Consider the following 27,500-nt stretch of genomic DNA (forward strand, 5'->3'; position numbering starts at 1 on the left):
GGGAGTGGGGCAAGTTTTGTGGTCAAACACCTTAATAAACGGAACGAAAAGTACCTTAATAACAACATCCCCATGGCTGTTTGCTGTACCGCAACCGCTCGGGTCTGGAAGGCAAACGTTCCAGGAGAAGATGGGGGGGTGGGGGGTGGGGGTGTATTGGGGGGGGGTAGTGAGAAAGTCACTTGAAAAAAAGGGATTTTACTCTACACGTGATGCTATGTGATTGTGCAAAAGTTTGTGTCGATCTCACATTCACATTTTCACGCATTCCACGCGCTCTGGTCTCTTCCGTTTGAAACTTTACAGTATTTTATAAGCATAACTTCCATAATTATGCTTCGCCGACCATGGTGTCGCACGGCGAAAAATCATCCGGCAGCTTGTATAGGGCGACTATTTACGACGACGCAAGACCATAGCGCGATGAAGTACGAATTGGGTTTCATGGCGTTTCGTATTTCCTTCTCTTAAAAACAACACGACACGAATGCTTTATGAGGTCTGCATAGAGTTCGTATACATCTGGTGTGCAGGGGGGGGGGGGGGGGTTCTGTCGCTACATGACAACAGTGCAAGATTTATGAGCTTGAGCGCTGACTGCACCATGACGAGCAATGGTACGCAAAATAAACATCTGAATCTATCTAATTATATTCTATGTCATTATCCATTAGGCCTACTAAAATCTACCGTACTGCATTTAAATGTATTCTGTACTTTATATCTCTATTAAGCTATACTTTATCGTCGTGTCCTATAGTCATTGAAATATTCAACAATAATTTTTCCTTCGTAAGCAAAACAAATATCCTCAAGTTGTTTCTGTTCCCGTGATGCCATATTGTGTTCTTCAAATTCTTTTTCTGGCATGCTAAAAAGACGTGATGTCAAAGCAAGTGGAGATAGAGAGAGAGAGAGAGAGAGAGAGAGAACTTTAATGATACTAAATTGGGTTGATGGGGTCTTTGTCATGCTGTGTGTGTGTGTGTGTGTGGGGGGGGGGGGGGGGGGGTGAGTCGGTGACTTCTCTACCATTTGGCTGTTCTCTAGTTATCCTGAGCTAATGGGGGAGGGGGCAGCATTGTCACAGTTGGATGGACAGACATGGTGACTGTCTGACCCCCAAGCAGCACACCGTATACTGCTTTTAAACGTCTACTCTAGATTTGGCATACTAGATCAAAACGCCAGCGTATAGAAAACCAGGACGCGTGTGTGTGTGTGTGTGTGTGTGTGTGTGTGGCCAGTCACAGAGGAGAGGCTGTCCCATAGAGAGGGGAAAAGGCAGGGCAGGATGATGTGCTGACCGACAACCGCCCCCTGGTGGCAGAAAGGAGAACAGCACCACCTAATAATACCAGCGTAATAACCAATACTGTACTTGGTGCTTATACTATCAGTCAGTCAGTCTCAGTACAAACTACAGAACCGGAGAGGAGAGGAGGTAAACGTAAAGTAGAGAGAAGTCAAAACAGGGACTTGAGTGATCTTCTTTTTTTTTTTTTTTAGAAGATTCTAAGAATTCAGCCGTCCCCCTGCGGAATCCCATGGCATTCAGAGAGCAATTGTTTTCCCCTCCTGTGACACATTGCCTGTCTGGAAAAAACACAAGCCATGGAAACAGAAGGAAAATCTTCACACTTGGTGTTACTCCATTTTCAGTGACCATAAACACAGACGAATCTCTTCTAAGACTGTAAAAAAAAGAAAAGTCTTGCCCCTCGCTGACTGTGAACTCTTCACACCTCTGGCTTTGCAGCTTGTTGTACAAACCCCTCACTCCCCCTCACGTGTTGAAGGGAGTTAGTGTCAGAGCTTAAGTCTGTCGATATTCACGAGCCACGCCGTCAACACTGTCACCCAGAAACGTTGCATTATATGTAGGCTTTTTGGGGACCCCAGTTGTTGGAACAGAACTCACAAAAAAAACAAAAAAATAAATAATCAAAAATCAAAAAAAGAAAATCATGGGAACAAGATGGACACATAATTACTCAAATATAAAACAAAAGTAAAACAAATCAACGACAACAATTCCATTAGTCAATCATCATCATCAACATCGTCATCATTGTCTTCATCATTTTTGCATTGACACCAATGTCATTATATTCATATAAGACTATCATTATTAACAATAGTTAAAGTCAGTTCTCTTTTCTCTGCTCTCTCTTCTCGTTACTCGGGCCATGCATAATGGGGGAAGCGTCGAAATGAACCTATATGCTGTGTTCCCACAAATCAGGTTGTCAAAAAATGTTGCTTCAAAACGACAACCACTGCTTCAGGTCAACAGAATCCAAAAATGTTCTGACTACGGCAAGATGTAAAACAGAGAGAGAGAGAGAGAGAGAGAGAGGAGAGGAGAAAAGAGAACCTCTTTGTAAACCTAAATCGTAGTGTTCTATAAAGCCCCTAGGTCCCGCCACCCGCCGCCATTTAATATTCATCCTCTCTAGTATGTATTTAATCGATCATGCAGATTTCCATCAAACTTTCCGACTCCGAAAAAGATCAAAGGAGGGCTGAGCAATGCAAACAGAAGAACCAAGCTCCAATGTCCCCAAGAAGAACAAGAAGGAGAAGTAATCGATAGAAGAAATACTGAAGAAATAAGTCTTGTTTTTTTTTGTTTTTTTACCCCATCCCTCCGTTCCTCTCCTTCCTCCTCCGCCCATTCCCGACATGTGATGTCATTCCCGACATGTGATGTCATTCCCGACATGTGATGTCACTCCCTGTCGTTCTATCCTTTTGAAGTGCGTGGGTCAAACCACCGTATAGGGGAGGGGAGGGGGCATAAATAAGTGTCTGACTCCTCCCCAAAATATATGACCTCGCCCCCCAGCACACTATAGCAGGAAGCGAGGCCACACCGCGCCCTCCCCTCCCTCCCACACACACACACACACACACACACACACACACACACACACACATACACACACACTCACGTAGGAAAGTGAAGTCACACCAGTTCCGTCAGCATTAGGTGAGTCTTTAACAGTAAACAGAGATGATAAAACTCATCAAGTATCAGCCAGCGCTGTGATTGGCTGGTTTTTGCAGTATAGGCGGAGCTTCCTGGTTCTGTCCCTTGGAAAGGAAAAAGGTTTTTTTTTTTTTTTTAAGTTGAAGTGGTTGTTCTCCCCTTTTTATTTCTTGTCAGAGTTTTCATGTAAAGTTTTGTTCATTTTGTTCTTCAGAGTTCAAGTTAGATTTTCTGGAGGCATAGCTTGGCGTGTAAGGATAGGGGGGGGGGGGGTCCTGGCTTTTTGATTTCATTTATTCTCTTTTCTCTTTTTAAACAGGCCTGTAAAGGAGAGGAGAGGAGAGCCCAATTTGATCTCTAAGCTCTCTCTCCTCTGGGTTTCCCAAACACACCGACAGACGTCTACCGTAGAAGATCAGGCTCCGTCTGACATGACTAGCCAGTTTACGCGACAGCCAGGGAGAGGAGAGGCGCTTCGGAGGCTTAGCACATACCAGCCCTGGCCACTTTACATGTTCCTCTGCACAACCCTTCCCTTTCCTTCTACAGCCTGGCCTTGCTGGTCAAGCAAAGAATACTGCACTGTAGTTCTGAAGCAGAGAGAGAGAGAGAGAGAGAGAGAGAGAAGGGTGGGGGGCTATATTGTCTCTCTGTCTTCATTTTTGTGTGTTGCTCTGTCAGTCGTTTACACACACACACACACACACACACACACACACACACACACACACACACACACACACACACACACACACACACACACACACACACACACACACACACACATGCAGTGTGTGAAAGGTTAGCAGCGCCACCACTCAGCCCCCCTCCAAACCCCTCCATCTGACCCCCCCGCTCCCCCTCCCATCTCAGAGTCAGAGGGCTGGAGGTAGAGGGATTAGGAGACAAGCCCCCCTGGGGTCTCCTCCTCCACCCACTTCATTTTGTTAACAAAGTCTAGAATCCAAGGCCGGAGGATGGGAGGCCGTAACTCCTCTCGTCTCGTCTCGTCTCGTCTACAGCTCCTTGTGGTTTGCTAGCACCAGTCGTCCTCGTCCGTCTCACTGTAAGGTTCGTGCAGGCCCTTGCGGGGCCCTCGGGCGTGCGGGGGCCGGTGATGCGGGTGGGGCGGACCGCCGGGCGGGCCGCCGTGCCGGTGCGGCGAGGGCGAGTTTGAGCGGTACCCGTTGGGGACCCTCCGTGGATGCGGGTGGGGGGGCGGAGGAGGGGGTCCTCCGTGTCGGGCAGTCCTGGGGGAGCGGGGGTGAGGGTGCGGGTTGCCGTGGGAGAGGCTCTGCTCGTAGGCGGGGGGCTCGTGGTGGCGCTCGTACTCGTAGTCGTGCTCATAGAAGGGGCCGTCCCCCTCCAGGCTGTCGCCCGGCGGCGGGCCGCTCCAGCGGCCCCGGTGCGGGGACCTGGGGGAGCCGTGGCGGGACGGTGAGCGCGGGGACTGGTGGCGGGGGGAGCGCGGGGAGCCGTGTCTGGACGAGGAGCCCCCGCCCTGGTGGTGCTGCGGGGAGCCCTGGCGCGACGGGGGCCGGTGGTGGTAGCCGCCACCGCCCCTGTCGAGGTCCGGCGGGGAGAAGTGCCGCGGGGAGGGCGAGCGGAGGCGTCCCCCCGGCCCCCCCGGGGGGCCGTAGCTGGGCTTGCGAACCGTGGGGGAGTAGGTGACGTGCGGACGGGGGACGGCGGGGGTCGGGGGCAGCTGGCGACGGCCTCTCCGCGGGGTGCTGGTCCCCGAGGTGGAGGGGACGGGGCTGCCGCTCACCGAACTACTGCCCTACAGCAAAATGTAAACAAGGAAAATCAAACCGCACCACCACAACAACAACAACAACAAGCACCACAGAGACCAGGAGAGGTAGAAAGATAGAGCAGGATATAGAAGAAGAGGAATATAGATAGAACAAGATGAAAAAACAGAAGTAAAAACAGAAGTATAGAAGAGATAAAACACAATTGAAGACCCATCCATAAACACAGCAATGAGGCAAAATATTAACATCAAGAAGCCACACGTCACATTGAGGAATAATGGACGGAGAAGAGAAACAGTGACAAAGGAAAAACAGAAAGCGTAACACAAAAAAGAGAGATTGATATCCATAAGTAAGTGTACATGAAATGACATAGAACTCTGGACTCTTACTGACTGGATAAAATCCACATGCTAAGATGCACATCTATGGACTTTACATTTGTCTAATACGGTGAGGACGGAGTAGAACAGAATCCTTTCTTCTCGGATACTGTATATGTGCTCAAATGATCCGTACAGCCACCATTATTACAGGACAATTATGGTTTTGTCCGCCGAACAAAACGATACAAAAGTTATTCCTCACATTTTCAAAAGGTCGGTGGATGAATCATTTTCTGTTCATGATTCGTTTTTTTATAAAAATGTTATTCACGTATATAGCCTTTAACACTTTACTGTGTACGGGCCCAGTCAGCGCACGAAGAAGCTGCCACTGTTATATACAATTCATCATATTTGCTGGGTGTTTTGTCTGGCTGTGTGGTGCGGAGCCCCACCTGTCTGTAGCCCTGTCCGTCGGGCCCCTCGCTGGGTGAGCGCGACCACTGACGGTCCCCCCGGTCGTGGGGATGCCGGTGGGGGTAGTCGTGGCGCTCGGGGCCGTAGCGTAGCTCCTTCTCCACGGAGCCGTGGTGGTGGTGGTGGTGGTGGTGGTGACGGCGGTCCTTGGCGCGGCCGCGCTCGCGCTCACGCTCCTTGGGCGGGAGCTCTCCCGACTGCGTGGTGGTGCTGAGGTCTGTGCCCAGGCCTGGGGGGGAAGATGCTGGGGGGGTTACCTTTCACTTTCCACAAATTCCACATTGCAGTATTGAGGCCAAGTAAAATAATTGAGCCATTTTTCCACCACTTTATACATGTGAGAGAGCTACCTGTGTCAGCATCCGTGTATCTGGTCAGGGAGCGCTGGGAGGTGCGGTGGCTCCTGTCCCGGTGTCTGCGTCCTCCTCCTCCTCCTCCGTGCCTGCTCTCCTCGGACACCACCCTCTCCAGGGAGTAGTCGTCCAGCCGCACGCCGCGGCCCGAGCGCCCGTGGACCAGGCTGGAGGTGGAGCGACGCATGGGACTCGTGTCCGTGATGGGCTGTGGGACGGGGGGAGAGAGAGGGAGGCAGAAAAGATAAGACCAGAGGAGATGGGGGAGGGACACACAGACGGAGACGGGAGAGAAAAGAGGTGAGGCTCAAGACATCCCTGAAACGTCAAAATGATGAGCAAAATGCTCACATGAATAAAACAGCAGCTTATATATACGGCATAGCTGCAGATTGAATATCGTTGTGTGTGCGTGCACATAAAACAAAGTGCTGTTGATGCACCGCTGCGTCGACGACCACAATAGCATAAATTCGGCTTTGGCATTCTCAGACCCGATGCTGTATTTTCTCGACTACGGAGCCTTTGACAAGCACATTTACTAACCATGCTTTCCCCCTGAAATGGGGAGAGAGACATACAGAGAAAGAGAGAGAGAAAGAGAAAGCAAGAGAGTGTCAGAGAGAGAGAGAGAGAGAGAGAGAGAGAGAGAGAGAACTACCCAGAAAAATAGGAGAGGAAAGGGATAAGCAAGCATGAAGACGAGGCATATATATACCATGCCACGCATGCACAAGGCGGCTGTAGACGATACACGAAGCCTCGTTTATGCTGTGTAAGCGCGATAGCGCAAAAGAACAGACCTCCGCGAGGCAAAGCACTCTCTCGGAGATCTGGCCTTTTCGGCAAGCAGCAACACCGGCGTACCATGTAGTATAAATGATGCTAAATAAGAGCAGCGACCTACATTCCATATCCCCGGCATTCTGTATAGCTCATCGACCTTCATTTCTCCCAGTGGTGGAAAGTAGGCATGTAACAATATATTGTATATCGATATTAATCCCGACGATATGAATCGATTCGAATTGATCATTGAAATCCCCCCCCCCCCTTTTTTTTAGGGGGGGTAGTGGGCTGTGAAATGTGAGCTTTAGTCACATTCCATCATATTCAAGTGCTTTTGGAGAGAAAATGATAGTCACTTTCAGAGGTAGAGCTCTGTAGAGGGGGAGCTGCGTGTGTCTGTGACTGTGCCCAGGTGATGATGGTCGTTGATGCTCATCAAGGAAGGCAATTATGTTTCTGCACTGTCAAAAGTAATGCTACTTCTTTTGCAATGTAGTGAAATAAAAAATCTCAGGGGGGAAGATAAATTATATAAAATTAAAAAAACTGTAATTTTTCTTTAAATATATATATTTTTGAATATCGTGAAAAATCGTATCGTGATACGAATCGTATCGTGAGTTGAGTGAATCGTTACATGCCTAGTGAAAAGTAAAGTAAAGTTACCTTTACTTTATTACCTTTACTTCTACTCCACTACATCTCAGAGACAAATATTGTACATTTTACTCCACAAACTTGAGTTACTATAGTTACTACTTACTACACATTTTGGCCATTTGAAAATAGCTGATCAGCAAGCTCAAAATGTGAGCTTGTAGATCTGCTGTTTTCAAAAGATTTTTTAGACATTTCGGACATTAGACAAATCGGACATGCTACACAATGAGTACTTTCTGCTTTTGGTAGTACATTTTGATACCAATACTTTTGTACTTTTACTTCTACAGTGCATTATGTATTGATACTTTTACGTAAGTATAACATTTGAGTTTTTCTTTTTCCATCACTGATTTTTCCCATAATGACAAAGCACAGGTCAGTCAACAAGCAGCAGGCCAGATGGAAACTCGGACAAACATGACGGGGTTCAACCTCGCGCTGCAAAGTAAATTCCACACAGTGCGGCATCTATAGACGCCTTGAATGACGGGGCAGCCTAAAACGCCAAGCCATGCATGCCCTTCACCCCCCCCCCCCCCACACACACACACACACACACACACACACACACACACACACACATGCACGCACACCCACACCCTTGGTACGCTGCCATAAGCTGTCACACCAGATGACATGGTATTGGATAACAGGCAGCGTTTGGCTAAAGCCTTGCTCCGACTTGGCAGCACGTAAAAACAACTTGGGCATCGCGTCGCCCACCGAAGTCAAAGCTCTGCAATAGAAATCATGCATGAGAAAACGGCATGCCAACAAGGTGCCTGCAGTCCTTCACTACTTGCGTCGCCGACAGTTCACGACAGCTCATGCTTAGATCATTCACTGTTGATCCAATCTGCAATACAACAGACCAAGAAGACATACCCCCACACACACGCGCGCGCACACGCACACGCACAGGCACACACACACACACACACACACACACACACTAGGCGACATACTGTATGCACAGGCACTCATACGCACGCACACACATTCAGAAACAGAATGTAGCTGTAACACAGGCAAACACAGGACGAGAGAGAGAGAGAGAGAGAGAGAGAGAGAGAGAGAGAGAGAGAGAGAGAGAGAGAGAGAGAGAGAGTGTGTGGGAGAGCAGGGGGGAAGAGGAAGAGAGGGAGATATTGGGGCAGCACACAGGAAATATTAGGATGACATGAGAAAAGAAAAAGAGAAAATATAAGAGAAAGAGAGGGGTGGTTTGACCAGATGGTGAAAAGTGCTTCTACCTCCAAACAGCCCCCTATAAGGGGGGGCTCAGAGGAACCACTGCTTTAGCACATATAAGCAGGCAAGCAAGGCAAGTGGTCATAAAGAAAAGTATTTTCAAATACTATGTGAGCCAGGCCTTGGTGAGAGGCTGATCTATATAGGGTTGCCATCTACCTTTAAACTTTATATAAAGGACACCCACCCACTCTGCCCTTTACAAGAAAAAAATTGGGATGCCCAGAAAAAATATAGATCTCACTGTACAATATAATATTATGAGCTGTTTAATTGAACTTGTAAGATGTGCGTCAGTGCGTCGATGTGTGCACGGCCTTATCAGGTTTCATTTGCAAAGACGTGAGATGAGAAGGAAGATGTTTGGACCATTATCTGGGTCAAATAGTTAAATAGTAGATCATTCTGTTAAAAACAATAAGAGTGCTACAGTTTGTTCATTCTGTTCACAATGGATTGGAAGACATACAGTGCTTGTGTCTTAGTTTGTTTGTTTTTTGTACAATGTAATGTAATTGTGTCCAATCTGTATGTTAGAATGTTAATAATACAACATAACTTAGAACAATTGATTGGGGTGGTTGTATTGCGATCTCTCTGATCTTCTATTGAGAATCTTTTTTCTTTTTCTTTCTTTTTTCTAAAATCTTCATGACCCAGAGGGGTGGGTTTGATATCGCACTTCAGTATAGGTCCGAGTTAATAATGAGAGAGAGAGAGAGAGAGAGAGAGAGAGAGAGAGAGAGAGAGAGAGAGAGAGAGATAGAGAGAGAGAGAGAGAGAGAGAGAGAGAGAGAGAGAGAGAGAGATAGAGAGAGAGAGACAGAGAGAGGTACATACACTGAGGTTATTGCCACGATGTCTGTGTCTTCTCCGCTGCAGAGCAGGCACACACACATAGTGCGCAGAGCAGAGTGGGGTGTAGCATGACACGCGCGCACACACGCAGAGTGCACACACAAAAAGGGAAGAGCAAAAACACACACGCACGCAAACACACACACACACACACACACACAGCGGACGCCCAGCGCAGCAAAGCCACCCGGTCCCGTAAAGGGGGGGAGAGAGAGAGAGAGAGAGAGAGAGAGAGAGAGAGAGAGAGAGAGAGAGAGAGAGAGAGAGAGAGAGAGAGAGAGAGAGAGAGAGAGAGATGAACAGAAGGAATGTGAAAAGGATTGAGGTGAGATTATAGATGAATGGAATTAGGAGAATGTGGACAGAGAAATGGAGGGAGGGAGGGAGAGATGAAAAGAGGAGGGAGGGGACAGAAGGGGGAAAGCGAGGATGAAAAGGAGATAGAGAGAGATAGAGAGAGAGAGAGAGAGAGAGAGAGAGAGAGAGAGAGGGAGGGAGAGAACAGAGTTATTAGGGCACACAAACAGGGGAGACGTGGGTGAAGAGGCCACACGAGACACGCCGAGGACAATATATAACATGGACACATGCACACGCCAACCTGTGCACACGCAGCCAGCCACGCGCACACACGCACGCACGCACGCACGCACGCACGCACGCACGCACGCACGCACGCACTTACCGCAGCAGCGTGTGCACTCTGTATAGGGCAGAGTGCAGTGTTAGAAAGACAGTGAGAATAACAGCGTGTGGAAACACACAAAGACACGCATACACACACACACACACACACTCACACTCACACTCACACTCACACTCACACTCACACTCACACTCACACTCACACTCACACGCACACTCACACTCACACTCACACTCACACTCACACTCACACACGCCACGCACGCACACACGCACGTTCATGGAGGCGTTTTCAATTATTTAAAGCAACCAGGATTTTCTTTCTGAAGGCTATAACTCTATTTCCATGAACATGACATACTGTATGATATCGGACAGCCCTGGCCTCAATTAAGGCTGTACGCAGTTCACTTTAAAGCAATTACATTTAAAATCCCAAGTAAAGCAATGCAAAATGCTGTTTGTAGGGAAATAAAAGAACATCCACTCTTAAATACGAATAATAATAATAATTAGATGTAGCCCTCTTTAGCCCTCAGTGTCTTTAGAGTTGGAAGAAAATCTATATTTTCTTGCTCATTCCGTCTTTAAACTAAGTAAACTTTGGTTACTGGGAAGTCTGGGATCGGAGAAAAAACAAACACAAATGACATTATGTCGGTGCTGTCGTCGGGCAGAAACATCCTATCTCCACATGAATAAATTAACACCCTCACCCAAAAGTAAGCAAGAATAAGCTTGTAGATCTGATATTTTCACGTGAAATTGAAAGTGGTTAAATGAGCACACAAGGTTTCCACCCGACCGCTTCACTCAAAAGCCACACACACACACACACACACACCCTCGCACACACGCGTGCATGCGTATGCTAATAAGCCAACAGTGAATTTGGCGAACCGTGACAGAACATAACACATATTAATATATTTGTTTTGAATTCGTGTCCCTTCCTAGTACTGCATTCGGCTTCAACTGCGTCATATTTCCGTCGCCAGACAGCGTCGCTCACCGGGAAAAACGACAAGCGTCTTTTCCCGCGAGCAACCGCCGCCGTGCAACGAGCAATTAAACTAGACATGAAGCAGCTGGAGGCCACAGTGAACACACAGCACAGGACAGACACACCAAGGATTGAATGGCAATGGAGGAGGGATGGGGAACACATCTAAAAAAAGACAAAGACATATCCGGACGGCACTCTCACCCACGGTTTACATGCTAACCATAGTATATACATCTGAAGTTAGCATTTGCATGCATCATTTCTATACATGGCTTGTGAGGAAGTGGTGGGTCAGAGAGGCTCAGGGATGGATAGGGGAGGGGAGGGAGGGATGGAGGGAGGGAGGGATGGATGGATGGATGGATGGAATACCCATTACGTGTGTCTCAAATAATTTGATTTTTTTGGGGGTTAAAGGAAGCCCTTCTGAACCAAAAAAAGGGTTGGCTGTTCTGTTGGCTTATGCAGCTACAGTTTGTGTTGCCAGAATAAGGTACAGAAAGGAATTGTGTATTGTGTATACGCCGGACTCCGAAAAACTAAACTATGATGACTAAAACTAGTAAATATATTGAGAATTTCGTTGACAAATAAAAACTAGACTAAAATGTTACAGAGGGACTAGTGGAGAAGAGATCCAGTACGACTAAAAGAGTCATTTTATGTCATTTTATGTGTAAAACAACCATCAAGGCCCGCCAAAATATTTTCTTTGTCAACCAAATCAATTATAGATTTAGTAGAATAAAATCTAATGATATTTAGTCGACAAAAACTAGTCTCAAACCATAACAATTCAGAAAGAAGACGGGACGCGATTTATTAGTGCGAATAATTTGCATTTTTTAAAAACCAATTGAAGTCAATGCAAGCTTCCACATCAGTGGCGAATGTGCGAATGTGCGAAAATGCGACAGTTTTCGCTCTTTATTTGTTCGCTCTGGTGTCGAATTTTGCAGACATTCGCAGGCGAACTGCAGCACCTCTGACCAATCAGAATGCAGCCCAAACTTGTTGCTGTGTATAAACAGCGGCGTACCGTACAGTAGATGTCAACAGAGCAGCCGTCGGTCCGGCTACGCAGGTCGGGATAGCGCAGCAGCACACACTGTTGCACACCTCCCCTCCTACAACTCTGTTGGGTGTGTGTGCGCTCGCGTGTGCGCGCGTGGTGCGTGGACATGGCACATGGGTGTGCGTGTGCTAACAGCACGCAACGGCAACAGCGAGCAACGGGCTCCGCCAAACTTTGGTCTGTATGTAGGGTGGTCTCAGGTAAAGTGGGCCATCACTAATGTAAAATGAGCCAAGGTTTCTGCCTCCTAGACCTTTGAGTTTTAACAGCCAATGCTGCACATCATGTGCACACAGCACATATGTCTTGACACAGCTGTACTTGACAAAACAATTGATTTTCTATTTTTTATGGTGGGACCATGGCAGCCATTTTTCAAAATGGCAACCAGCAACAACTGTTTTCTTATGAATGATGGATATAATATGATATTTCAGACTCATTTACCATATATAGTACTTGGTAAGTGTCTTTTGCATAATTGAAAATTGTCATTGAATATTCAAGATGGCCGCCATCACTTGTATGATTGTCTGATATGGGTGATCTCGGTGTCAAATCAGTATTTCTTTATGATCCAGAATTCAATCTTTGGAATTGGCCAGAAGCTTCCTTCTACCTCACAAATGAATATCAACAGGGCATGTGTATAAGCTCAGAAGCCCATACAGCCCACGCAGTCTTTTTCCCGTGGCCAACATGCTTGACACAGTGTCACAACCCGTCAATGCATGGAACACTGGTAGTTTGTGTGCTTTCTCCTGCCATAGCCCTGCTGCAATTTAATGGGTATCGGAAATTGCTTATGGTGCTGACTATGTTCATGACTTTCATTGACACACCCAATAATAAAAATAGGTATTCCATTGAGTATCTCATGGTCAGAAACCATGAAATAGATACCAAGTTTGCGTTTCTAGCTCATCTGGTTCAGAAGTTCAAGCCAAACCTATTTTCTGCGTGCTAATATTGTGGCGGCCATATTGGATTTCATGGAAACTTTCAATGCAAAAAATGTTCGTATTCATATTATTGATCAACCTGTGAAGTTTTGTGGAAATATCTCTGTTAAAAAAATTGCCCTATTCACCCCCCATTATAACTAATAGGGGCTAATATTGGGGCGGCCATATTGGACTTTCGCCCCAACAATTGACCAGGTTGTCCATATAGGTTGTGATCCTACTGGGTCATAGATATTATTTCTGGTGGACAACTTTGTATGTTATGACAAATGCAGGTCAACCCCCTTTGCCCCCTGGGTAAGTCATTAGTGCAGCCACACCCGGCAGAATTTACGTCATGTGTCTGAGCAAATCGGCGATTTTTGTCCTACACAGACTAAATTCCCATTGACAATGAATGGATAATGTACGATGAAAAGAGCACCCCTCACTTCACACGGGTGTGATTTCTTTTAAATCAGAAATTACTGTTTTTCTTTGCAGCTTGAGTGGCCCATTTTAGCTGAAAATAAAAATAAAAAGTCGGCAAAGCAGTATATGTGATCACCTTATCATTGACAACTGAGATTGCTTTCACCTGGCATTTACCCTGAGTAGTCATATATGACTGATATTATTTCATCTGTTGTGTGTGATGCATTGCATCTCCCGCCATAACAACCATAGACTGTTTTATGTCAAGTACACTTGTAGCGAGAATCATGTGCATCCATTGGCTGTTCAACTTTAAAAAGCAAGGCTAAAAAAACCGGTGGCCCATCTTAGCTGATCAGGTGGCTTATTTTACATGAAAATGCTACATCTTAAAAAGATGTGACAGCTTGTTTCAGAAGCTGTAGGGACTAAACTATTATTTGTTATTAAATAAATTTAACTTAAACATATTAAACAGTCAATAATAATCATATAAACCCAATTTAGTGTCATGCATTGCTTTTTCTCAGTTTAATTACCAAATTACCAAAAAGTGGCCCAAATTAGCTGACATCCCCCTATTTATAATTTTATTTTATCGACGGCACGGGTGAGCAGCCGACCGGCCCGATCCCAAATGACTCTGGACTCCACATCACGGTAGTGAAGAAGACAAGAAGTGGTGGAAAGGATAGTAGGATATACCAATACAAACAAAAGAGGTATTAGCGCACGCTGCACACCAATTTAGTGAGGATCGAGGTGCATGCTGACCACGGGACGGGAGACAAACTTGTAAAGGATCGGTTGCACAGCTCGTAGTCACGAATCACGATACAGAACACTTCTATTAAAGACCAACGTTTCGGCACATGAGTGCCTTCTAAATAGGGGGATGTCAGCTAATTTGGGCCACTTTTTGGTAATTTGGTAATTAAACTGAGAAAAAGCAATGCATGACACTAAATTGGGGTTATATGATTATTATTGACTGTTTAATATCATGTTTAAGTTAAATTTATTTAATAACAAATAATAGTTTAGTCCCTACAGCTTCTGAAACAAGCTGTCACATATTTTTAAGATGTAGCATTTTCATGTAAAATAAGCCACCTGATCAGCTAAGATGGGCCACCGTTGTTTTTGCCTTTTTAAAGTTGAACAGCCAATGGATGCACATGATTCTCGCTACAAGTGTACTTGACATAAAACAGTCTATGGTTGTTATGGCGGGAGATGCAATGCATCACACACAACAGATGAAATAATATCAGTCATATATGACTACTCAGGGTAAATGCCAGGTGAAAGCAATCTCAGTTGTCAATGATAAGGTGATCACATATACTGCTTTGCCGACTTTTTTCATTTTTTTTTCAGCTAAAATGGGCCACTCAAGCTGCAAAGAAAAACAGTCATTTCTGATTTAAAATAAATCACATCCGTGTGAAGTGAGGGGTGCTCTTTTCATCGTACATTATCCATTCATTGTCAATGGGAATTTAGTCTGTGTAGGACAAAAATCGCCGATTTGCTCAGACACATGACGTAAATTCTCCATTCATTGTGAATGGCATTTCATGTTTTTGTTAGGACAAAAATCGACACTATAGCTGAATATAGGAGGGGCTATACCCACAATAATGTCATTAGCCCTACATTGTATTAATAAAACCAGTAAGACACCCTGAGGGCAAGAAGCGAGCGTGCATGCATCCGCCTGGGTGACAGCAGACTGCTGGGTGAGCGCTGGCTTTTTGATGAATTGAACAATGTGGACCCTGTTGTAAACAAGTGTAATGCTTAATTGGGTCGTCCACTCACAGTTAAGAGTCTTTGTATTGAGTTTGTGCTTAAAATGTACTGTACATTCTACAAACTGTTAATAAATATTTCAATCAAACAATCAAAATGGCACTTTGGCATGGGGGGATCAGATCAACATATGGAATAAATTATGTACTGGCCATAAATGGAGTGTGTCTTTCTTGAGTGTACAGATGAGGTCAGATCAACATATGGAATGTCAGCTCCATATATGGAGATCTGCGGGTGGCAGCGGGGGCAGTGTCTTGAGTGTACATGGTGTGATGAGGGCCCAGGTAGGGCCGGCTCTTAATTTTTGGGCCCATTGAGGACTAGTTTTTGCTGGCTGCCGGGTGTGGCTGCACTAATAACTTACCCAGGGGGCAAAGGGGGTTGACCTGCATTTGTCATAACATACAAAGTTGTCCACCAGAAATAATATCTATGACCCAGTAGGATCACAACCTATATGGACAACCTGGTCAATTGTTGGGCGAAAGTCCAATATGGCCGCCCCAATATTAGCCCCTATTAGTTATAATGGGGGGTGAATAGGGCAATTGTTTTAACAGAGATATTTCCACGAAACTTCACAGGTTGATCAATAATATGAATACGAACATGTTTTGCATTGAAAGTTTCCATGAAATCCAATATGGCCGCCACAATATTAGCACGCAGAAAATAGGTTTGGCTTGAACTTCTGAACCAGATGAGCTAGAAACGCAAACTTGGTATCTATTTCATGGTTTCTGACCATGAGATACTCAATGGAATACCTATTTTTATTATTGGGTGTGTCAATAAAAGTCATGAACATAGTCAGCACCATAAGAAATTTCCGATACTTATAGCAGCCCATTAAATTGCAGCAGGGCTATGGCAGGAGAAAGCACACAAACTACCAGTGTTCCATGCATTGACGGGTTGTGACACTGTGTCAAGCATGTTGGCCACGGGAAAAAGACTGCGTGGGCTGTATGGGCTTCTGAGCTTATACACATGCCCTGTTGATATTCATTTGTGAGGTAGAAGGAAGCTTCTGGCCAATTCCAAATATTGAATTCTGGATCATAAAAAAATACTGATTTGACACCGAGATCACCCATATCAGACAATCATACAAGTGATGGCGGCCATCTTGAATATTCAATGACAATTTTCAATTATGAAAAAGACACTTACCAAGTACTTATGGTAAATGAGTCTGAAATATCATATTATATCCATCATTCATAAGAAAACAGTTGTTGCTGGTGGCCATTTTGAAAAATGGCTGCCATGGTAAAAAAATAAAAAAATAGACCAATCAAATCAATTGTTTTGTCAAGTACAGCTGTGTCAAGACATATGTGCTGTGTGCACATGATGTGCAGCATTGGCTGTTAAAACTCAAAGGTCTAGGAGGCAGAAACCTTATAGCTGGCTCATTTTACCTTAGTGATGGCCCACTTTACCTGAGACCACCCTACATACAGACCAAAGTCTGGCGGAGCCCGTTGCTCGCTGTTGCCGTTGCGTGCTGTTAGCACACGCACACACATGTGCCATGTCCACGCACCACACACGCACGCGTGCATGCACACGCGAGCGCACACACACCCAACTAGTTGTAGGAGGGGAGGTGTGACCGTGTGCAACAGTGTGTGCTGCTGCGCTATCCCGACCTAGCCGGACCGTCTGCTGCTCTGTTGGCGTTGCACACCCATGTGCCATGTCCACGGCACGCACGCACGCACGCACGCACACGCGAGCGCACACACACCCAACGAGTTGTAGGAGGGGAGGTGTGCAACAGTGTGTGCTGCTGCGCTATCCCGACCTGCGTAGCCGGACCGACGGCTGCTCTGTTGACAGCTACTGTACGGTACGCCGCTGTTTATACACAGCAACAAGTTTGGGCTGCATTCTGATTGGTCAGAGGCGTTGCAGTTCGCCTGCGAATGTCTGCAAAATTCAACACCAGAGCGAACAAATAAAGAGCGAAAACTGTCGCATTTTCGCACATTCGCCACTGATGTGGAAGCTTGCATTGACTTCAGTTGGTTTTAATAAAATGCGAATTATTCGCACGAATAAATCGCGTCGCCAATTCGCCAGTGTGTAATGACCTTAAGACTACGAAAACGGAAATCAAAAATCGCTGTCAAAATCAAAACTACTCGGACGCGGTCCCGTCTTTGCTAAAAGGGTTGGAGGAGGTGGGGGGGGGGGGGGGGGGGGGGTGGAGGGTTGCTGGTGGAGGGTTGCGGGGGGGTGGTGAAGGGGGGGTGGGATGAAGGTGCTCACTTGGTTGTCTGCCGAGAGGCGGGGCATAGAGAGGGTCCGCCCCTGCCCATCCATTGGGTGATAGGGCTCCGTGTCGGAGTACCCGTCCCGCCCCATCTCTCTCATTTCTACCGTCTGCAAAACACAATGAGAGGCGAGGCCGTGACCACCGTCCGTACCAGCTGCTGCGGGGTGCGGGGCGTGACTCAAAAGGGGGTGGGGGGGATGGGGAGGGGTTCACCATCTACGCCATATATGTCAAACTCAAGGCCCGGGGGCCAAATCAGGCCCGTGAATGAATTATCTTTGGCCCGCGGGATGATATTTAATTAGTATTAGAACTGGCCTTCTGGTATATTGCACGGACCACCATAATACTACAAGTCCTGCTTTGTGAGGATCATAGAACAGGAAACTGAGCTTAATAATAATGCATTTTCAGTTTGAAATGCATTAACTTTTTTGCTATTTGCCTGGGACGTCCGTGTGTTGAAACACAGTCTGGCCCTTGACTTCTACCAATTTATTTATTTTGGCCCACCGTGTATTTGAGTTTGACATCCCTGATCTACGCTAATAAGACAAACGTCTAATTTCTATTAAAAAGGAGAGAGATTAGATGTACGTACATATCGCTGCTGTCGGGAAGAAATCTTGTTTCTGCATATTTCAAAAATGAATCCCCTACTTTGTAGTGCAAGAATGTAGCACAAAAGTAAAAGGGTGAGGGGTGATAAGAGGAGTGTCTTTATTGGTCCTGGGGTGAGGGGTGATAAGAGGAGTGTCTTTATTGGTCCTGGGGTGAGGGGTGATAAGAGGAGTGTCTTTATTGGTCCTGGGGTGAGGGGTGATAAGAGGAGTGTCTTTATTGGTCCTGGGGTGAAGGGTGATAAGAGGAGTGTCTTTATTGGTCCTGGGGTGAGGGGTGATAAGAGGAGTGTCTTTATTGGTCCTGGGGTGAGGGGTGATAAGAGGAGTGTCTTTATTGGTCCTGGGGTGAGGGGGTGACCAGAGGAGTGTCTTTATTGGTCCTGGGGTGAGGGGTGATAAGAGGAGTGTCTTTATTGGTTCCGGGGTTGACGGGTGATAAGAGGAGTGTCTTTATTGGTCCTGGGGTGAGGGGGTGACCAGAGGAGTGTCTTTATTGGTCCTGGGGTGAGGGGTGATAAGAGGAGTGTCTTTATTGGTCCTGGGGTGAGGGGGTGACCAGAGGAGTGTCTTTATTGGTCCTGGGGTGAGGGGTGATAAGAGGAGTGTCTTTATTGGTCCTGGGGTGAGGGGGTGACCAGAGGAGTGTCTTTATTGGTCCTGGGGTGAGGGGTGATAAGAGGAGTGTCTTTATTGGTCCTGGGGTGAGGGGGTGACCAGAGGAGTGTCTTTATTGGTCCTGGGGTGAGGGGTGATAAGAGGAGTGTCTTTATTGGTCCTGGGGTGAGGGGGTGACCAGAGGAGTGCGAGGGTGATACAGCAGCCGACGCCTAGTCTAGAAAAAGCTCTTCCTGGTTTTTAAACACACGGTGGATGGAAATGACGCTCGTGCGCGGCCTCAACTTGTGACGTCGGCAAAAAAGAAAAAACAGAAACGCTTTGCCGACACTACAAGTTGAAGCCGCGCACTAGCGTAACTTCCATCCACCAGGTGTTTTAAAACCCAGGAAGAGTTTTTTCTTGCAGTGTGACTGCCTGTACCCACTGGAAGTCTCAAGCTAATGTTTCCTCTTGACGCGACAGTGTGCCTGTGTAGTGTGTACCCACTGGAAGTCTCAAGCTAATGTTTCCTCTTGACGCGACAGTGTGCCTGTACCCACTGGAAGTCACAAGCTAATGTTTCCTCTTGACGCGACAGTGTGCCTGTACCCACTGGAAGTCACAAGCTAATGTTTCCTCTTGACGCGACAGTGTGCCTGTGTACCCACTGGAAGTCACAAGCTAATGTTTCCCCGGCGGGCCACGTGCCACCACACTGCATGCCTCACCACTTTCAACCTGGCGTCCCCATTTTGTCGTTTCAGCTGTCCTGCTCCTATAGCCTCCAAGTACCGAAAATGGTGAATAAAGATCCTGGTGAAGCCAGTACACCTATCAGACAGGCCAGGCCGCCTCTGTAAATAGCTTTAAAACACAGCCTAAAGCTCTTGCTTTTTAGTTCCTTTTTTAAAAATCTGTTTTTTTTCCTTGATTCACCGCATGTTTTGCTAATGTTGTTTTATGCTTTTCTTTTTTGCTTTGTTGTTTGCAATTCTTTGAGCTTTTTCTATAGAGCACTCGCGCTTTATCTTTGCTGTTTTTCACTGCAGCGTGAAGCACGTTGAGCTGCATTTCATGTCATGAAAGGTGCTATACAAATAAAGTGTACTTTACTCATGTGCTTGTGATGCAAAATGAGCTACGACACTGTTTGGAACTATTATTGAAGTGTTGGTGGAAAAAGCCGAAGCGGCACTCCAAAATGAAGGACGCGAGACTGGATAGTGACACTTAAATAAGAATGTTTATCTGAGCCAGTCTTGTATTCAGATTCCAGAGTGACACATTTTCCACTTCGACGGTATCTTGAACCTATAGTTATATTTATAGCTGAGCACCCACTGCCTAAACAGCAAGGGATCCAGAGGAAGTGCACCTGCCTTAACAATATTCTGGTTGTCTTCGTGAAGAAATAAGGCTATGGGTTATGCCATAAACAAATGAACAACCGCCATTGGTCGCTGTCCTCGTTATCCAGCCTTGGGCACGGCTGCCTCGGCTTTAAGTCTAATTTATGCACCATGGCTTATGGCTCATAACTCTCTGCTGTACATGCCCAGGACTATGTGCTATGAGCTATGAGCTATGAGCTATGGTTTGTCTCACACAGTATACAGTATAAATGAGCATGCAGTGGTGCAGTCTAGTTTTTCATAAAGACTACGATTATTCCATAGACTATGATTATTCCATCCCGTGCACACACATGCACATGTGTGTATGTATACTCGCACGTGTATATATGCGTAATTAGTTATTTAATAGGCCTACAATTCATGATGCATCCACACAAAACCGAGAGCATTCAGACCGAAATACAATTTATACACCCTGTTACAAAGGTAGAGGAGGCCACGTTTACAGCCAGGGGGATATAAACACTTGATACATGACGGTCGCCTCGCGGTGCAACCTCTTAAAACGAAGCTTTGAAGCTTTCGGTCCCATCTCTTCGTTAGCAGCAATAGATGAATGTATGAAATATGAACGACGACGTGTGTGTGTGTGTGTGTGTGTGTGTGTTGTTGTTGTTGTTGTTGTTGTTGCACTGGTGTTTTTGCGGATTCTATTGTGTATACTCATTAACCCATTTAGGCCTGACGTCGAAATTTAAAAAATGTCTTCTGAAATACCTATTTTTCTAAATCAGTGGTGCTCAATATTTCAAGTCAAGAACCCCAAAATTATATGTAATTTGGCCACCGACCCCCATCTGAAAATAGGTTGTTCCAGGGACCCCCCCCCCCCAGAAGCCAAGATTTGAGTTAACAACATTCGATCTGAAAAAATATATATTCCAAATTTGCGCCACATTTTCACGATTTATCAAAAATAGCAGACCTACAAGTTTGTAGATCTGCTATGTTTTGGTTCGAAATCGCCGCTCTCTTCGCCAAAGACAATGTTCACATCTATACGATAATACGTATTATGACATGCCCCGAGTGTATAGGGACGGCAGGGTTTCGTGTGGTTTATACGAGTCGATGTTACGTCTGTTTTCTGCCAAAAACAAACCTTACGTGGTGCATCTTTTACTGTGTGTGCGAAAGATAGCACTTACTATAGCTGGCGTTTGATGTTTGGAAATTGAGATGAGGGGCTATAGGGAGCAGGGACATTCAAATGGAGTGTGTGTGCGTGTGCGTGTGTGTGTGTGTGTGTGTGTGTGTGTGTGTGGCATGCACGCCACAGGGAAGTAGTTTGAGTCTGTAGAAATGAGTCCATGAATGGTTCCAAGGTGTAGGGCGAGAGAGAGAGAGAGAGAGAGAGAGAGAGAGAGAGTGAGCAGCACCTGTATAGTTCTTATACTGAAAAGAAATCAACGCGGGGGAAACTCGCTCCGGAGAGAGACATTCCGGGGAAGCGTGTCGCGTCTCCGCTCCAGTAGCTTGACAGCTTGGTGTCAGTAATGAGGATGTGGATTTCTCCTCTAATTAGAGCCGCCGCCTCTTGTTTGAAATGAAAAGGACAGCATGTCGGCGGTGCAGACGCCATCGCTCCCCTCACAGAGAGAGGAGGAGAAGCAGACCGGTGTGGCACACTGTTACAAAGTCACATTATCTATCGATCAATCAGACACGTCTGCAACACCACCGCCGCCGCCGGTGGCGGCATTGCAGGTGATTGATGAAAAAACACGAAGACGCCGATCCATTCCAGGACCCCCAGCCCAAACATAGCAGATCTACACAAGGCCACGACGAGCTGGTATAGATTGGCCATCTTTTGGCGACTTTTTGGGGTTTGGGTGTGTGCGTAGATGGACAGAAAGTGGTCCAAGATGAGTACAGTTGCGACTGAGGGCCATGTTTTCACCGAGACTGGAGGGTTTTTGAGTGAGTTAAGTTAATGTGGGGTGGGGGGGGGGGGGGGGGGGTGTGAGGGGGCACGTTCCTCAGAGAATCGGTTCAGCCGCAAGCAGTCTGGTTGGACCGTCTCGCCCTATAGAGAAGGCAAAGTGTGTGTGTGTGTGTGTGTGTGTGTGTGTGTGTGTGTGTGTGTGTGTGCGTGCGTTGCGCGCGAGTCTGCGTCGTTTTGCCGTACCTGGGCGTTGTGGCGGTTGTCATGGAGATCGTCCGGGTAGGGCCTGTCGGGGCTCCAGTTGCCCGTCTTCTGAAACATCTCCTGGGCTTTGGCTGTCACCCAGGACTGGCTCTCTGTCATACCACCACCATCCTCTGGGGGTCTGGGGCACGCACGCACGCACACACACACACACACACACACACACACCATCAGAGGTTTACACACAAACAAGCACATTTCACACACGTTTCAAGCTGAACACAACTGCACAGGCTATAATCTCCCTGTAATCCTGCCAGGTCATAATAATATAGCTTTAAGTAGTTCAAAAAAGTAAGGGGTTACAAAAGAAACTAAGCAACACAAGACGTTTCAAATGAAAAAGGTTGAAAAAGGGGTCATTTTGAATACTCACATGGCGTTGTTGATGTTGTCAGGCTGGGTACTGGGGACCCCGTTGAGGTCCGGGCCCCCGGGGGGTCCCTCCGTGCCCCCTCCGTCGGGGGAGGGTTCCATGCGCTGAAACATTAATGGCGTTCGGTTCTGTGTGAGATATACAACATGGCCTGCAGGCTGGCATCAGGCACATTCAGAGGGATGATGGGGAGACAACAACAACACACACGCGCACACGCACGCGCGCACACACGCAAAGGATGCACCCGCAACATGCACCCACTCGGGGGCGCCATCGTCAAGCACATGGCTTTGTGGGCGTCCATCCCCAAGGTAAAGTTCTTTGCCTTCTGATCTGGGATCGGCTTTGTCCCCCGAAGAGATCAACTACAATGTTGGCATTCAGGAGCAGCGGTGGAAGAAGTAATTCATAGATTTGTTTTATCTATCGCCGCTTTCAGGCTGATCTACTTTTTGTGTTTTCTTTGGTAAAATAGGCTAATAATAAGCAGATCCATGCCGGAAACACGGTGACACATTTTAAAGGAGTAGTTTGCCTTAAAAAATGACTTATTTTCTATCAATTACACACCCCATGAAGCCTTAAATAATAATATTTTTTGGTGACTGCGATACGTTGTGATCTTGTAGATCTGTCATTTTCAAAAATTGTAAATATTAAAATGTACACACTCTGCATCATGAGTACTTTTACTTTTGATAACTTAAGTATATTTTGATGCCAATACATTTGTACTTTTACTCAAGTAAATTTTGACTACCAGACTTTCACATACAGTTAAAAAAAAGTGAGTACTTTTTTTTCCCCCAGCACTGAAAATAACAAAGCTGGGGCTCAGAGTTAAGATTCAGGAAGAACACAACCGATGCCAGATCTGTATAACAAGATAACTTCTACCTGTGTGGTATTTGAGGTAAAGTTTGTCCTTAAATCCTGCTCCACAGTCTGATTGACATGCCCGCTCACTTATTAACAATATTTTCTCTCTGTTGTTTAACCCATTTTGACCTGAGATCAGATTCTAAAAATGTCTTCTACATCCTGACAGTTTTCTGAAAAAGCCTATGTTTCTATGTCCGTTTTTCTTCGATTTTTCAAAAATAGCAGACCTACAAGCTCGTAGCGCGCCACTCGGTGGCGCGCTATGAGCTTGTAGATCTGCTATTTTTCAATAGCTAAAGCATAACATGATGCTAACGCCAAAAGGGTTTAAGCCTGATGGTTCCCAACGTTGTCTGGGCCACAGGGCCCACTTGAAAATCTATACATTCTGAATGTGTGACCCACCCATCTGTGACCCACCCATCTGTGACCCACCCATCTGTGACCCACCCATCTGTGACCCACCCATCTGTGACCCACCGCATGCATTCTCAGAGCATGTTTCTTTTAATGATCAATCAATCGATTTGTAGGGGTCAGCTGCCTTGTGCAGGGTCAGCTAGCCCCGGATGACCATATCAGGTCTTTAACTATCTGAGAGTGATCGAATAGAAGGGATGTCCTTGCAAATAAATCATTTGAGAACCACTAGTACTAAAGTTGGACTCCTATATATACGCCATAGTGTCATGAGTAGTGTAAATGAGTGATCTTATGATCATAAAATAAGAACATTATGATGGTGTGTAAAAAAAGAACATCCAAAGTCTTTGCCACAGACACATTAAATTGTCCATGTGCGGACATATTGATAACCCCTCATGGATTGTATTTCCAGCTTGGATCAATGGAACCACTGCAGTGTGTGCGTGCGTGCGTGCGTGTGTGCGTGTGTGTGTGAGTGAGCCATGGTCCATCAGTGGGCCCGCCGCCCACAGGTTGGGAATCACTGTATTTTAGGCTAACAATGGAAGCCTGCTCTGTGGAACTCAAGAGACGTATTGTGAACAGCGCCACCTTGAGGGGAGTGTCAATCTGACCCCGGAACAGTGCTATTTAAAGGAGCAACTTCTATACGTTCTCTTCTCATCAGAATGAGTAAGTAAGGACATCAAGCAGCTCCCCTACCAAGGCATCCTGGGTATCGGAGTGCTCTTGGAAGTGGATGGAGGCTTTTCCACACATGGGGGTCTGGGGGGAAGATGCCAGCCACAATAAATGACTACCAAAACGACTTGTGTCCACGTCCATCCATAGCCTATAGAGAGTGAGGCTAAAACGGCTAAATGCTAGTATTATAAATGAACATGGAATGGAGTCTGGACTCTGTTTATGTTAGAAACAGCCCCCCGTGGCCACTCCTCCCCTGACACACACATCCCTGGTGGGCAGAGCAAAACACCCTATAACCCCCAAAAGTGTCAAGTGGGGAGGAGTGGCTTGAGTCTCTCTGAACAGTCCTGTGGCGTTGGGTGTGCTGGCTATGATGTCTTCTGGGGGGAAATTCACTATCACTATTTAGACATGTATACACACACACAGATGGGTTATGGTTGGCAGACTTTACATTGACTATAGGTTGGTTCATTGGAGGACATTTCCAATCCAATCTGGGCATTTAGTTTCAGTGAAAAGGACCAGTAGAAGAGGATTATAACTGGATACACAAAAGATGCCACATATACTGGCCACAGGGACCGCCACTCAACATACCACCACCACCAACGGACCACACAACACACACCAGAGGAGAGACAGAGAGAGGTATATGGATACACAGACGGGAGAGAGAGAGAGAGAGAGAGAGAGAGAGAGAGAGAGAGAGAGAGAGAGAAGAAGGCTTCTTGGTTAGAGCAACTTTGGTGGTGACAATCAACCTGGAATGGCCAATCAGGGGGGCAGGGTTGATAGGTCAAGGTCCCGCCTCCTCCTCCTGGAGGGACGTAGGGATTGGACAGAGTCAGAGGGTGGGATGCGGACGCGGGAGGAGGACACAACGCAACATGGAAACGACGGAAGGCCGCCGGCCGCCGACGGATCACAAGAAACAATGTGGAAGACGGAGGAAAACGAAACAAAGCAGAACAAAAAGAAAACAGCTAGAGAGTAACGGCTGGAAATTGGACAGAGAGAAGACAAGAAACGGTAAGAGACACAGACACAGAGAGACGGCCAAAGAAGACATTCACGACAGCAATACGAACACTTGACATGAAGACAGGACTTGGACATTTACAATTCACGAAAGGGAGATTGAGGATTTGAAGAAAAAAAACAAAAGGCAGGGTTGAGGATGTATGCAGTGAAATCCGGAGTGTTCATTGAACCCAAGAGTTTCAAAGTGTAAAGAATTGACCTTTTGTGTCATTTGGTTGAGTTAAATTACCACTCTGGATTTGACCGTGTATATGTAGGGCTTTAAGCAGCGGTGGACACAGCAGAACAGGGATTTAAGAACATGTGGGGAGGCACTGCAAACACCGGGGTGGACGGACGGAATGACAGACAGACAGACAGACAGACAGACAGACAGACAGACAGACAGACAGACAGACAGACAGACAGACAGACAGACAGACAGACAGACAGACAGACAGACAGACAGACAGACAGACAGACAGACAGACACAGACAGAGACAGACAGAGACAGACAGACAGACAGACAAGACAAGACAAGACAAGACAAGACAGACAGGGTGGTCCTGGGTGCGCACAGCTGGGCTGCTGATGTTGAGCGAGCCTGTGTGGAATTGTCCAGTCAGTCCAATGGTATATATGGCTGCATTCGGGATCATACCAACTTATATTTGCAGGGGTGTACTTGGGGGTGTGTACAAAAAACAAAAACAAACAAAATATACTCTCCATTCACCAACACACATTGCTCCCTGACCCTGCAAAAGACGAGTCTTTTAGACGTTACTTTATTGCTATAGCCCCGTCTTTCCACAGGGCAGCTTTGGACGTTTGGTCCAAAGCGGTGTAGATCCACACAAAAAAAGAAAGGTGGACGAGGTTGCAGGAGCGTCTGGTTAAGTGTTAAGTGAATGGAGGAGAAGTGTTTCCACAGGGACAGCAGGGAGCACAGTGCATCTCCTGAAAGCATTCCTTGTTATTGAGGGAAGTGCATCGACATACAGCAAAACAAAAGGTATAGGCCATGTGTTATCATCAACATTTTGTCAAAGGCATGAAGATCATCATCAAAAAACAACAAAAGAAACATGTAAACCAAACCTAATCCATCCTCCTCGTCATGGTCATTTTTTCGACCATAACAGAGAGGTGCAGCAGGTAGTTTAATAACGTTGTGGTCAGGGTATAGCTATAGCCAGCAGCAGAGTAGGATAAACTGTAGAGGAAACCAGCCCAGAGCTTGTTGCCAACCTTAGCCAGCATGCTAAAAGGCATAAGGATAGGCTAGGGTGCAACCTGGCGCAGGAGAAAAAGAAAAGGGCCGACTATATACAGGGGGTACACAGTAAAATCCTCAGTGTTAATTCATCCATGTGTAACTCTGACAGTGCGTATACAAATCCAACCAAATGTGACCCGTGAACTAACTAACCCTGAGGATTTTTGCTGCGTGTGTTTCCGCAAAACCAGTAAGTCTCGGGATGCGATTGATTAAAACAAAACTCTCTAATAAAAGCCCTTAAGGAGGAAGTGGACAGAGGGGCTGCGACTGTGAGGTGGGCTTCATTTGCAGGAACACTGATCTGCTATTTGGGGGTATTTCTCTGGTTTTGGGAGTGCGGGGGTGGGGGGGCTTCTTGTC

At 46.4% G+C, this 27,500-nt stretch overlaps 2 protein-coding genes across 2 annotated transcripts in view; one reads left to right on the plus strand and one right to left on the minus strand.

Moving 5' to 3' along the window:
• Nucleotides 1-27,500, plus strand: part of LOC310859477 (E3 ubiquitin/ISG15 ligase TRIM25-like) — a 289,970-nt gene that overhangs the window by 226,212 nt on the left and 36,258 nt on the right. The gene's annotated exons all lie outside the window — the stretch shown is intronic.
• cacna1ab (calcium channel, voltage-dependent, P/Q type, alpha 1A subunit, b) overlaps nucleotides 4,029-27,500 on the minus strand; it is a gene marked incomplete at both ends in the record, with an annotated part of 292,563 nt that continues 269,091 nt past the window's right edge. The window contains 7 exon segments of the mRNA XM_083764411.1: nucleotides 4,029-4,772; nucleotides 5,531-5,781; nucleotides 5,903-6,113; nucleotides 9,449-9,484; nucleotides 17,667-17,780; nucleotides 22,440-22,581; nucleotides 22,837-22,964. Of these exon segments, the coding sequence (XP_083620537.1) occupies nucleotides 4,029-4,772; nucleotides 5,531-5,781; nucleotides 5,903-6,113; nucleotides 9,449-9,484; nucleotides 17,667-17,780; nucleotides 22,440-22,581; nucleotides 22,837-22,964 (1,626 nt within the window).

Source organism: Protomyctophum parallelum (genome assembly GCF_964188405.1).
Source record: "Protomyctophum parallelum genome assembly, chromosome: 5".
NCBI lineage: Eukaryota > Metazoa > Chordata > Actinopteri > Myctophiformes > Myctophidae > Protomyctophum > Protomyctophum parallelum.